At 44.5% G+C, this 14,542-nt stretch overlaps 1 protein-coding gene across 2 annotated transcripts in view; it reads right to left on the bottom strand.

The window, feature by feature from the left end:
• Positions 1-765: 765 nt before the first annotated feature.
• LOC109929350 (arf-GAP with SH3 domain, ANK repeat and PH domain-containing protein 2-like) overlaps positions 766-14,542 on the bottom strand; it is a 64,942-nt gene continuing 51,165 nt past the window's right edge. For both annotated transcript variants that reach the window (XM_020529024.2, XM_048613237.1), the window contains 7 exons: positions 13,757-13,890; positions 11,700-11,794; positions 7,006-7,186; positions 5,748-5,833; positions 4,475-4,590; positions 1,788-1,855; positions 766-1,685 (listed from right to left, as the gene is read on the bottom strand). In XM_020529024.2, coding sequence (XP_020384613.2) covers positions 1,482-1,685; positions 1,788-1,855; positions 4,475-4,590; positions 5,748-5,833; positions 7,006-7,186; positions 11,700-11,794; positions 13,757-13,890 — 884 coding nt within the window. In that variant the 3' untranslated portion in view covers positions 766-1,481. The remainder of the gene's footprint in view (positions 1,686-1,787; positions 1,856-4,474; positions 4,591-5,747; positions 5,834-7,005; positions 7,187-11,699; positions 11,795-13,756; positions 13,891-14,542) is intronic.

Genomic DNA, 14,542 nt, shown 5'->3' with positions numbered 1-14,542 from the left:
GCTTATCTAACTTAAAGCATATGGTTGGGGGGGAGCTGAAGCAAAACAGACTGAAAAGGTTGTATTCTGTATGAGGATTGTGCAAGAAAGACTTGCACTTATGTACAGACTTTCACAACTTCAGTATGTGCCAATGCAAATTACAGGTAATTGTGAAGTAAAGCCAGCGTTGCAATGTAGGAAGTGTAGCAGAAGACTCTCACAGAGATACATGATCGTGTAATCTGCTGTTAGGGATGTTGGTTGAGGGGTAAATATCAATTAGGACATGAGATGACCCCTGTTCTAGTGCTGTGGATTTTTTTTAAATGTCCACTCCCACCCCAACTGTCCCCCTATCTCCCGTCTCCAGAAGGAGTCTGGGTTGCTGTGGTGACATCACTTTTAGATGGCCTGGAATGATGGATCATGATGGAAGATTCTCCATTGCTTACTACCTGCCATTGGTATATGTGGGATAGATTTACAAGTCGATATTTTAGCAATACAAAATGTACCAGCCCTTGGCCTGGAATGGGACTCGAACACAGAGTTTACTGGCTTAGACAGGAATCATAAAATCCCTAAAGTGTGAAAGCAGGCCATTTGGCCCATCGAGTCCACACCTACCCTCCGAGGAGCATCCCACCCAGACCTACCCTGCCCCCCAACCGTAACTCCGCATTTCCCACGACTAACCCACCCAGCCTGCACATTTTGGACTGTGGGAGGAAACCCACACAGACGCAGGGAGAACATGCAAACTCCACACAGACAGTCAGAGGTTGGAATCAAACCTGGGTCCCTGGTGCTGTGAGGCAGCAATGCTAACCCCTGTGCCACTGTGCCGCCCTGAATACTACCCACTGTGTGATAAGGCATCGTTCTGTGTTTTTCTACACCCAGGTCGACTGAAATACCGAGTTCAGGGAACGCAGCACAAGGGAATGCTACTGGATCATTCTTGACTGCTCTGTGCTGTCCAGCACATCATCCAGATAAAACACTTTGGAGCCGCCTTCTCTTTCCCATTTTCTGCAATCTGGGCATCATTGAAGAAGACATGGGAGGATCCAATTTTTCCCATTGAGCCTGTCCTGGTTCTTTATCATTTTGGCCCAGTTCCCTAACATTTCCCTTAGAGCCCGAAAAAGTCTTCCCCTTCACTCCAAGCCCTTTTTCAAAGTTACAATCATTTTCTGTCATTTCAGGCAGCAAATCCCAAATCATAATAACTCTCTGCGTAACTCGTTTTTATCCTGTTTGCCTTTATTTTTCTGCCAATCACCTTTGATCTGTGTCGTCTAATCTTTGCAGTTTCTCCCTCTGTCAAAGCCCTCCTTGATTTTAAACATCGCGATCAACTTTCTTCCCAACCAGGACTGTTCTACTGAGCCCACTCTCCAGCCTGGCCTCTTGTTCTGGCCCCTCTCCAAGTTTTTTGAAGTGGTTTCTTAAAAAGAAAAGGGGACTGAGACACAGACTTGCACCCAGTATACCAGCTAAGGTTCTACCAGTGCATCTTGGAGACTGAATTCTACGGATCGAAGGGGAAGGAGAGGGAACAAGAGAGGGAAGACGAGACCAGGATACGTCACCTTTTCCTCCAAATCATCCTCACTGTCGTAAGAAAAGTCTTGTTGCACCACCCAGTCATACTCCACGTGAACAGGAGGGTTAAACTTCCCGGACAATGCTTGGTCAAGCTGTAAGCGAAACGTTACGAGACTGCTCAACTCCTACTTCAAAGCCACAATAAAATGAATTTTAAAAAAAGAAATTCAAGATGGGAACAAAAAGGACTGTACCAGTTCCTCGCAGCGGGAATGGTTGAACTTCTTTGCAATGTCGAAGGCAGTTTCTCCAGCCGCATTACCTTCGAAAGGAACGAGAGTGTTAATCAGAACAAAGCGCAAGCCCTGAGCCAGGGCCTCATGTCAGATCCACAGTCAAAACTAAAAGCTGGGGTAATTTTACAGCGTGAGGGGAGGTCAGTCTGCACTCACGATTCAATACGCTCAGAATATCATTCTGTCACTGATGATGGTCACAAGGCAATACCTCACAGGAGGACAGAGATCAGCAAAGGAAACGTTTGGAGTGTCGAGATCTGTCCTTCTCCCTCACTGCAGGATTTATTCATCCAAAACAAAACCCACCCCTACCTCTCCCCCATCAAATATCTAGCCTTTGGCAGGACTGGGGTTGAGCGGGTAGGGGTGGGAAACGTAGGGGTTGAGGTTATTTAAGACATTCTAAATCTATTCAGTGGATTTTGTGGAGCAAGGAAGGGTTTTGAGGGATAGAACAATAAAGTAGGCAACAGGCCAGATAGAACCAAGGTACAAACAAATCAGTCAGAAACTAACTAAATGGCCTGCACTAGTCTTCTGTTCCCATCTGGGGATAATTTCCCCTCTGGTCTGATAACAAGTTTACATCCTTCATGTCTGCCCTGTTGAGCAACAAAGTCCTCTCCTTCCTTTCGTGCTTTACTTCAATTATTAACAACTTCAAATGCCAGTGAGTTCCTGACCACAGTACAGATTCCCAAGGCAATACTGGATGGGGGGGGGGCGGCGGGCACACAGCAGGTTGCATAGATCTGGTTTGCATTCTACAAAGGTTAAAAGGGGTTGTTCTAATTGAGGTGACAGAGTTAAAATAAAGGATTCAAGGAGGTAAGTATTGAGAAACTTCGATGTATTTGCTGAATGTGGTATCAGTGTTCCTGAAAAATGCAATGTCAAGTGAAACAATATGCAAATCAGTGTCCCATTACAACTGAAACATAGTTAAATTCTGAAAAGACCTTACACTCAGGGGGAAAAAAAAATCATTGAAACATAATAGAACTTGAATAAGACTCATATCAGATTCTAAACATTATCTTTGTTTCTCTCTCCACAGATGCTGCCGAGGCCTGCTGAGTTTCTCCACCACTGTTTTTATTTCAAACTGCCAGTATCTGCACTATTTTGCTTTTATTAAACATTAGAGCATCAAGTACTGTAAGTGCAAATTCCGATAGTTGCAAAATGAAATAAACTTTTAATAAAATGAAAACCAAGATATAAAATGTGCGTGAAATGAGTCAGCTGTCTCTAACAGCCCAGTTGCCAATGACCTGACTCGCTGTATTTGCAGCTTTCTGTGCATTGTGCTCCCCAACTCTCTTGTGCCACTCCCTGCTTCCTTCTCCCACAGCATGGTTGTGAACAAGGGCTTGGGAAATGAGCGGCGAGAAGCAGGAAGAGTAACTCTGGAGCAAGAGCAGCCTCGAGTTGAAAGGCCAGGAGGATAATCTGCACCAGGGAGGGGCGTCAAGGCAGAGCTAGGGAAAGGAAGTGCCCACTCCAAAATGGCACAATGATCCTGCATTGGACCCTACATGAAAAAACAACAGAACAAAACTCACAACACAAATATTTGTGCCATTATCTGATCAATGTTAAAACCAAAAGGTCATGAAACAGAGCTATGTGGAAAGGGAGTGCTGGCTGTATTTTCTGTGGTGGGAAAGGCTAGAACATTAAGGTTATAGCTAGGCTATCCAAGAGTCTGGTAGGAAGCATTTCTTCACATGGAGGATAATGGATCTTTAAAACTCAGAATAAAGCTCTTGAGATAGGGGCCGTTTGGAGATTTCAAAGTCGGGATTGATTTTCGCTAGGCAATGTATTCAGGATAACGGAAGAAAGGCTGCTAAGTGGAGTTAAGGTTCGTAACAGTCATCACTGACTTTATGGTCCCTTTTGAATATTTAAGGCTAAGGTAGATAGATTCTTGATCAGTTGGGGAATCAAGAGTTATCATTCATGGCTGAATGGCCCACTCCTGTTCCTATTTCGAGTTCTTATCGTGAGAAACTACATGGGGCTGGGTGGGAGAGAGAGAGAGCAAAGATGTACAATGCTATCCATGAGCGGGTAACTCAACACCTCAGAATGATGGAACAGTCCAGTTACGGTGTGGGATTTTTTTGCAGTGCATACAGAACATCAGGTCCTCCCTTTTCAAAGGAGCAATGTTGGTGATACCAAGCCAGCAATTCAGGGGACCCCAGAAGCAGGCTGCCCCATTAAAGCAGCTCTTCACCAGAATTCAGTTCACACAAAATCCTGAATATTCCTCAATATCAGCCAGAAACAGCGTGAGCTGTGAGGTCTGAAATCTTCAACGTGACGTGTTTAAACCCTTGAACGGAAGGGCCCCAGAAGAGGTGGGAGTGATGACAGGGAGAACAATGTGGATTTATATAGCACTTTCAGTAAAGTCCCTGTGAAGCATCTTGGGTACTTCACCCAAAAATAGGTTATGAAACTCAAGACATTCGGTTAGCTAACTAATAGCTTGGCAGAAGAGCTGAGTTTCAAATGATATCTTAAAAAGGAACAGAATGAAGTGGAGAATCGGAGCGAAGATTGAAGGTGAGACTCATGTTGTTAGAATGACTGCTCAGGAACCACCTAACCACAGTAGGCTCCGATCTTACCGATCTGCATGCTGGCCTTTGCCTTCAGTAACAATTTCAGGCTCTCAGTTTTGTTGTACAGGCTGCAGTAGTGAAGTGGGGTGTTCCCCTCTGCCGTCTTCACATCCAGGCCACCCCTGCAGGAACAGCAGAAACCAAATTTAACACACACACACAGGCCTGAGGGATGCAAACAAACCAACAAACCAAATTGCTTCTGGCCCATTTTCGAATGCAATACAGCCAGGAGGTTATCCACTTTGCAGTGTGGAGGGTATTCAGGGTTGTCAAATCTGACAGGATATATTTCTGAATGTTTCCTTATGATCACAAAGCACACGACCCTCTGCACTCACACCATTGACCCAGCCTTTCAGAATGTTATCAAACCCTTTGTAATCCAATTTGATGATTTGTTTTATATCTTAGTCAAGAAGTCTTTTTTCACCATTTTTCCAAAATTCCCATAACCAAATCAAAGAAAGTGACTTTTTTTATCGTCCTGATGCAACAACAATTTTTCTCTGGGTCTTTTTTTTGCAAAATCATAGAGATTAGTCATCGCTTCCAGGGAACTTCAGAGGAAACTCCCTGGTGTGTTGGCAATGCAATCAAAGAGTGTAGCTTGTACAAACAGGATGGATCTAACTCGAAGACTGAGCTGTAAGACTCTGTCTAACCTCAAGGATATTCCAGCACCCCCCAATTTCCACCAACATTAGGCTTTCTTTGATAGCATCTCTCTAATGCGGAACCTCCATCACTTAAAAGACGAGAATAGCAGACATGTTGGACAGCCATCAGACCTAGGATCACCGCCACCAATCCCAACGCCATCCCATCTTGGAAATACATCGGCCTTTCCTTCATCATCACACAGACCAGGAAGGTTTCGGGTTTAATATCAGGTTCCACGCTGCCTTCAAATCAGGGCTGCAGTAGGAACACTCCAGACAACCAGGACAAATACAGAATTTACCACTCAGTGATCAAAAAGGGTGACGACAGGTCACCGAGATCACCAGGCCAGGTCACAAAAACCATGTCGGGTCACTGGCATTGCAGAAACTTTAGCAATAACTTTAGCGTTCGAGCACGAGTGTTCAGCTCCTGATCCTGGGTCGAAATCAGATGAAACCAACAACTGAAAATCGGTGCTTCCAACTCGATTTGGAAGCAAAACAATATAAATAGGCCCTTCCCGGCCAGGAAAGCCACATTAAGATCTGAGAAACAACACCTGCCAATTTCAAAACAGTTATGCTCCCAACTCTGCATCGGAAATGATACCAACCCATTCTGGATGAGAAAGTCAACCAAAGACAGCGATGTTCTGTCTGCCAACCGCACAGCAAGGTGCAACAGTGTTTCCCCAAGGTCCTAAAAAAAGAGTAAAAACAAACAGTAGAGAAACACTGTTCTAAGGACTTTTATTCTGAAAGTAGTGACTCCAACAGCACTGTAGGGATTCTCTGATTCTGTAATTCAAACTGGAACATTGGAGTTGGCCATTCGGCCCCTCAAACCTATTCTGCCATTTAACATCATCATGGCTTATGTCTTACCTCAATGCCTTTTCCCCCACATTGTCCCCATTACCCTCTGTGTATAATATCGAGAAAGCTGTCGACCTCTGTCTCAAAAATACTCAACAACTAGGACTCCACAGCTCTTTGGGGCAGTGTTTACAACCCTCCAAGTGAAGAGGTTCTTCCTCATCTCAGTTTTTAATGGCCTGCACCTTAAATTGTTTTTAAGAATCGCTCCAGTGTGGAATCAGGACACCTGGCTCATGAAATCCACAGCGACCCTCCAAACAGCATCCCTCCCAGACTGACCCCCCCACCGTTCCCACCACCCCAGCCCTGTAACCCTGCATTTCCCACGGATAATCCACCAAGCCTGCATGTCCACGGACACTATGGGCAATTTAGCATGGCCAGTTCCCTTTACCTTCATATTGTTAGCCAGTGGGAGGAAACCCACACAGAGGCAGGCAGAAGATTCAAACTTCACACAGTCGCACAAGGGTGGAATTGAACCCTAATCTCTGGCGCTGTGAGGCAGCAGTGCTAACCACTCAGCAACCATGCCACCCAATCAGAGACTCTGTCCCTTAGTTCGAGATCCCTTTTCCCATTTTGCATACTTCAATGGAAGCACCGGAGGAGTCTTATCAGACCCAAAATGTTAACTTTCTCTCTCTCTCCACAGATGCTCTCAGACCAGCTGAGTGTCTCCAGTAATTTCTGTGCCTGTTGCACCTCTAGGGAATGTGAGCCCAGCTTCCCCATAGGGCAGTCTGACCATCCCAAGAATCAGATTGGTGTAAATAAATAAGAATGGGACTCAGTAATGTTCCCTGTTAAAATGAAGATTCCACTATTGTACTGATGGGTGAACAGGAGGCAGAGTGACTAAACAACAAGAAGTAGTGACAAAAACAGAAGTTGCTGGAAAAGCTCAGAGGGTCTGGCAACATCTGTGGAGAGAAATCAAAATTAACGTTTGAGGTGGAGTGACCCTTCCTCAGAAGCTGCAAGAAGAGTCACCTGTCCATCTGGCAGGGTGAGTGGTGCACTGAAATCCACACCCTCGGTGTACATCTGCAGCAGAGCCAGGAGATCCTTGTTCCGGATGGCCTCAAACAGCCTCCATCCACCTTCGCAAACGCCTTTCTTTGTGTATTTGTGCTCCACGTACTTTGCAGTAATAAATTCCTTTCGAGAGTTCCTATTGGGTGTAGAGGGAATCTTTAAGCAGAGGTTAGCGTGAAGACCATCGCTTAGTAGCCCCGACTGCTTAAGGAACCAATTCAACACACCACCATCGTTACCTATCAAAGACTAACACCCACAAGTCCCTCACTCTGGGTTACAGCCCAGCATGCACTTATGATCCATGAAGGCATGACAGTCACTAATAAATCCAATTGGGGATTTAAGAGAAGCTTTCTTACCCAGAGATTGGGTGACAAATTGCATACCACTAGGGGCAGTCGATGCATTTAAAAGGCAGCTTAGAAAAAGACCTGAACATTGTGCTGATAATGGACCTGTGCAGTAGGGAGTGAGAGAAGGGGTTTTTTTGGGGGGCATAAACATTAGCATGGACCAGTCAAGTTGAATGGCCTATTTCTGCACTGTAAATTCATTTGAATCCTGCCCTCCTTCCTACGTTGGATTCAGCTGGTCAACTGGACTTCAAGGATTGCTGTGCAGAAGGACTAAGATACTAGTGGTTTGTCACCCATCACCAAGGCGGCAAACTTATTTCTAAGATCAAACAGTGAAGGTCAAGTCAGCCAGAGGTTCTTTTATTTTGAATCCTCCCTTCTTCCGCTACTGATTACTGAGATCCCGCTTAAATGTTTCTGGAGATGGGGAACTCTCAGTCATCAGGGTCTAAGAGGTTACACACAACTTCCAACAGCAGCTGAATGGGTTAAGGCTAAATAGATATGGAGGTGCGGTTATTAAGTCTCACAGATTGAAAAAAAAATACCCAGGTTCAATTCCCTGGTCCCTCGATCAGTTGCGGCTGGGGGACAGCTGAGAAGTTCCTGCTGAAAAGGCATGGATCAGGCAGAACGGTGATACACCCACAGCCTTCCACTGACACACATGAAAAATACTTGGTTGGGTTTGGTTCCAGGTTGGGGAAAACCGATGGCTGTGAAAAAATTCCACCCACACCACCCCAGCACAAGCTATTCGTCTTCAGGAGAAATGTACATTACACCTGGCCTTTGCCCAAACAAACAAAACAGAAATAATTTAATCTTCTGTTATGCCAAGGACTCAGAAGAATTCAACTAAACACTTTCTTAAAATTCCAAAGGCTATTTTCTCCAGTGAAGTGCCATAACATTTATACAAAAGACTCATACACTGCTCACTGCTCTCCAGGACTAAAACAAATAAAACTCTGTGAAAGAATAAAGAGAAACATCGAAGGGAGATCAGAAATGTAAACTGATTTGTAGGGAATAATCTTCAGAAAGTGGATCCCCAGGACTGCAGTACAGTACGACTCCATGACTTAAGAAAAACGGACAATAACGGTCACTGTTTATTGTCAAGCTCCAATTAATGACAAAAGGAGATATGGCTCAACTGGTTAAATGGTACAATATTAAAAAGTACGTGTGAGAACAGGCAAGCTGCAGGTAGGGATGGTGCACAAATCTTCAAGAGTGACAGGACAGGTTAGCAAACTGGTTATTTAAAGCACATGCAAAAGCACAAGATACAACCGCCAGGAAGTTATGACAAATCATTCTACAGCACAAGTTCATTCCCGGTTAAAGTGCAGTGTCCATTTCTAGGCACCACACTTTAGGAAGTGCATAAAGGCTTTAGAGAGGGATCAGAGAAATTCACTGGAATGAAGGATAAGGAATTATAATTTTGTGAATGAATTGGAGAAGTTGAGATTTCACCTTCGAGCAGGGGAGGAGATCTGACAGACGTGTTTAAAATTGAAATAGGTTGAAGATAGCATAGATAAAGGAAGACATTCCAATAGCTGAAAGGAAATAATCAGAGGTTACGGTTTCAAGGTGACTGGCCCCAGCAGTAACATGAGGATTATACCTTGCATGTGGTGAGAACAAAGTCAATAGGCTCTGAAAGGAGATTTTCATATAAAGTTGAAGGAGAGAACAAACTTGTGTGGATATGGAGACAGAGTAGGAATTCAAAACAATTCTTCAGAAGAGCCAGTGCTGACACAATGGGCTGAATGGCCTTCTCCATGCTGACTTTGTTTACATGTTCGAGCAGAGAACATTTATGGACAAAGATGTTGAAAGATTTGACACTAAGATTGGCCACAGAATTGGGAAGTATCAGCATGACCTTAAAATTACAGCCATTCAGAGGTGGAGTCAGGTCACATTTTCTCCCAACACAAAGGGGTTGTGGAATTCAGGAACTGTTTCCCTCAAAATCCATGGATGCTGTAGAACAAGTTACAGCTTTCAAAACCAATACAAATTGTCTTGTTTTCAGGTTAAAGGCTTTTGAGGTGTATAAAGCAAAGGTACAGTCGTGATGCAGATCAACCAAGATCCAACAGTGGTTCTGCACGCATGAAGGACTGAAAGGTCACCTCCAATCCCCATGTTCCTGGTGGAACCTCCATGATATAATTCAAATTCTGTTCCTTTCCACTTAATTTTTATCAAAACAAATTTAAATTAACATTTACACAGCAAAAAAAAATCACTCAAAGGCATTTTACAGTTGGAGTCGGGCCGTAAGGGGATAAAGGGAAGTTATGTAGTGTGACATTAATAACGATGCAGAAGAACTGTTGCTTTGGTTGCTTGCCAGATGCCTTACACAGCAACATGCACATTAATTCCATGACAACTGCACGTTGAACAACATGCAGGACAAGTGTGCAACCCCTTTGACTTCAATCCTTGACCTTTGCACTTATAGTACTTAACGGTTATGACATTGGATTTGATTTTAAGTTCTACTGCCGGAGGCTTTGAAGGGTGGGGTTGGGGCAGATAAAGTATGGCAAGCACTTTTATTGTCTCATGAGACATGGGGGTCACTGGCTGGCCAGCATTTATTGCCCTGTCTCTAGCTGTCCTTGAGACGGTGAGCTGCCTGTTTGAACCGCTGCAGTCCATTTGCTGTGTAAATGTTAATTTTTATTAAGACAAATTTAAATTAAGTGGAAAGGAACACAATGCCCCTAGGGAGGGAATTCCAGGATTATGACCCAGCCACAGTGAAGGAATGGCAATTTATTTCCAAGTCAGGTTGGTGAGTGGCACAAAAGGTAAACTTGCACGTGGTGGTGTTCCCATGTATTTGCTGCCCTTCCTTCCAGGTGATGATAGTTGTGGATTTGGAAGGTTCTGTTGAAGGAGCCTTGGTGAATTTCTATAGTGCATCTTGCAGAAGATAAACACTGCTGCAACTGAGCATTGGTGGTGGAGGCAGTGAATGTGGTGCCAATCTAGTGGGCTGCTTTGTCCTGGGTGTTGTCGAGCTTTTTGAGTGTTGTTACAGCTGCACCCATCCAGGGTAGTTGGGAATATTCCATCGCACTCCAGACTTGAGCCTTGTTGATGATGGATAAGCTTTGAGGAGACAGTAGGGGAGCTACTCACTGAAGTATTCCTAGCCTCAGACCTGCTCTTGTACCAACACTATTTCCACAGCTAGTCCAGTTTAGTTTCTGGACAATGTTAAACCCCCAGAATGTTGATAATGGAGATTCAGCAATGATAATGTCATCGAATATCAAGGACTGATGGTTAGATTGTCTCTTGTTGGAGATGGTCATTGCCTGGCCTGAATGTCACTTGGCATTTTTCATCCCAAACTTGGATATTGTCTCGATCTTGGAAATTTGCCTCAGTATCTGAGGAGACATGAATGGTGCTGAGCACTTCTGACCTTATGATGGAGTAGCTGAAAATGATTGGGCCTAGGACGCCACTCTGGGGAACTCCTGCAGAGATTTCTGAAGCTAAGATGACTGACTTCCAACAACCATAACCATCTTTTGTGTTAGGTATGACTCCAACTGGAGATCTCCATTCCTCCATCCCACCATCACCACCCCTACCCCACCCACTCCCGAATCCCATTGATTCCAGTTTTTCTAGGGCTTCTGGATGTCACATGCTATCAAAGGAGCCTCAGTGTCATGGGCTGTCTCACCTCTGGGCCTTAGCTCTTTTCTCCACTTTTGAACCAAGGCTGAGATGAGGTCAAGAGCTGAATTGCCCTGGCAGAAACCAAACTCTGGACACTGAAGTCCCCCATCCAGAGTACATTCTACACCATCGCCACTCTCATCAGCCAAGGTGGAGGAAAAGACACTATGTGTTAACAGCAGGAGGTATCCTTTCCCGTGTTTGACCTGATGCCATGAGACTTTACGAAGTCTAGAATCAATGTTGAAGACTCTCACGGCTCACCATCCACCACCCCCCAACCCCAACTGTGTATCTTTTGCTGCATCCTCTGCTGGGCCTATCCTGCAGTTGGGACAGGTGCAGATTGTATCGGGGACATTATTTCCAAGGTTTGATCCGTGATATACAATTATGTAGGGCTGTTGGTTGACTTGTCTGAGAGACAATTCTCCCAACGTTGGTACTAGCCCTCCAATGGGAGTAAGGAGGACTTTGTGATGACAGATGGTCTATCCAGTCCCATTATTTACAAATTCCCTACACCCTCTTCACAACTCTAGCCCTAGGTGTGGTACTTACATGTCACTGGTCGAAGTGGGTTTTACTCCACACTGAGCTGACAAGTTTGCCTCAAAAATCTCATTCAGCCTCGTGTTTCCGATATTACTAGCAAGCTGCAGGAAGCAAGAGAGCACCAGATTAATGGCACGTATGGAATGTACAGCAAGTGAGCGCTTGAAAGGATCAGCAGCATCCTCAGTTACCAAGGTACAAGACAACCCAGACCCCTATACATACGGTGCCATGAGCAACCACGTACCATGCCACCTCCCTGTGCACACAAACCCACACTGTGCCAGCCGACACCCAGAATCACAGAGACAGAGACAATCTCACCCATTCCCTATGTTATCCAGGTTCAGTCATACTCATTAGCAACCTAAACCCCCCCCGCAGCATACACACGCTCCCTCTCTATACCAGTAACACCAGTTACCCATTGCTCAAGGACTTTGGTGAATCAGTGGATGGGCACACAGCCAACACTCTGAGGCAAGACATCACCTTGGTAGCATTCAGTTTCCAAAACACAGCACAAATAGCTTTTCTAGAGAGGACCTCACGTGACAAGAGGAATAAGAAACATTCCTTGTCTATTCAGATAGAGGGAAAACGTTTTGTTCAGTGCTCCAGGAATAAAGATTATCTGAACCCTTGCTTTGAAAAGCTCTTTTGAAAAAGGAACTCATGTGATGGACAAAGATCACAAAGTGACAGATATTGAAACCCGAAGGAAATCTAGTCTGCTGATAAAGACACAGTGCGTAAAACAGATTCGGAAAGTCCGAGATTCAGGCCCTGTGCTGAGTTAGCTGATCAGATATGGGGTAGAAGAACAGCAATTGGCTGGAAGATCAGGAATGGCATGAAGAAAGAGAGAAAGGCTGCAGAATTCTCACTTCTGCTGACGGGGAGCTGTGAACATATTGGCACAATACACAATGCCCTGCAGAGACGAGTAGTCTACGACACTTACCATTGAGTATCTGGAGATTAAAGGGAGTCAAGTGGATGACAGAGTTAGATTTTACTGATGTCAAAAGGTTTGGACAGAGTGAACGCAAATATATGTTAACCCTCTGGAGCTTGTGCTTACAATCACAACACATGCAGAGACCTAACTCAGTGAAGACCAGAACAAAAGATGAAGTATAGTGTCTGGGAAGCAGAAGACAGAGTCTCATTACCCTTCAGTAATTTAAAGCCCTGTGCTGATGAGACTCTGGGTTTACAAACAGACCCTTGTCATAGCATCATGACCAGCAGCTGATGTGCTTTAATCAATCCCTGGCATGAGAAAGGGCGTATTTTGACCTGATCTTAAGCTAGAAGCAGAGAAATGGGGAGGTAGAGAAGTCGCAATTTTCAGCTAGAGTGTTTCCGGAGACTCCCTGCTGAGTTAGAGAAGGCAGGAACACAGCAGGTTTGAAACTTAACCCACATGGGTACATGCCAAGTTAGGGAGGTATAACTGACCCCAGAGCTTCCTGGCAGAGTGAGATGGGGACAGAAGGAGGATAAACAAATTATAAGTGAACAATGCACTTAATTCTTTTCTGAAAAATTAGAAAACAAGGGTCAAGGTTCACAGCAGTGCCATAGAATTCAACTAACTTTCCGATTCCAGGTCAGTCCTGGCTCAGATGGTCACACTCTTGCCTCTGAGTCAGAAGGTTGAGAATCCAAGTCGCATCTTGAGATTTGAGCAGAGAATCTAGATTGATGCTTTCTGCGGAGTATTGAGAGAGACAGAGAAGTAAAACCACACTTGCCCTCCCAGATGGATGGAAGAATCCCTTGGCCATTATTTCAAACGAGCAGGGAATTTCTTCCTGGTGTCCTGGTCACATTTATCCCTCAACATATCAAGAACAATTTGATCATCTTCACACTGCTTTCCGTGGAATCTCTCTGCTCAATTTGGATACTGCATTATCATAGTGACTGCTCAGCAAAAGGACTGCATTGTCTATAAAGCACTTTGAGATAACCTGAGGCTGTGTTAAGTTACTTGAGGACAAGAAAGAGAAATGAAAGAACACCTGAGGGGCTGGGAGTAAGAATATCAGATTTACCAAGAGTTCAGATGTGCTTAGGACATCCAGCATGAGCGACTGTATCCTGGAATAGTGGACACCCAATTCGCGATGAATCCCAGAACATTCAATACAGATCACAATGCCCAGATTGGTAGAGAGCCAAGTAGGATCTAAAACAAGATCAGTTGGATTATTTACACATGATTATGACAGAACACTAAGGCTGTAATTAGCCATTACATCAACACCTTTGACTTTGTGCCAGTTGTATTCAATAGGCAAACACTGCTCCACCCAGCTCCCCAACTCTCCAATGGAGCCCACAATCAATTTGAGAGCAGATTATGAAAACCCATCATGTCTTGGACAGACTTGGACCAGTTAGAGTCATAGAGACATACAGCACAGAAACAGACCCTTCAATCCAACCAGGCCATTCCAACCATAATTCCCAACTAAACCAGTCCCACACGCCTGTGCTTCGCCCATAACCCTCCAAACATTTCTTATTCACGTACTTATCTTTTAAACATTGTAACTGTACCCACATTCACCACTGTTCAACAGTAGCAATTGGGTTTACTGGCTTTCCAATTCTCAAATCCTGCCATTGTCTCTTCTCTCTAAATTTCTGGGCTCTCAATCCTCCAAGATCACTTTATTCCTCCAACCCTTACCTCTAGTGCATCCCCAATTTCTATCACTGCACCATTGGTGGCCATGCCTTCAGCTATGTAATCCCAACTTCTCAACTTTCACCCAAAAACCTCTCCAAATTTCTCTTCTCCTTTACTTCATAAAACCCATCACTTTGACTAACCT

Source organism: Rhincodon typus, chromosome 27 (assembly GCF_021869965.1).
Source record: "Rhincodon typus isolate 14 chromosome 27, sRhiTyp1.1, whole genome shotgun sequence".
NCBI classification, from domain to species: domain Eukaryota; kingdom Metazoa; phylum Chordata; class Chondrichthyes; order Orectolobiformes; family Rhincodontidae; genus Rhincodon; species Rhincodon typus.
This window is presented reverse-complemented; position numbering and strand designations above follow the sequence as displayed.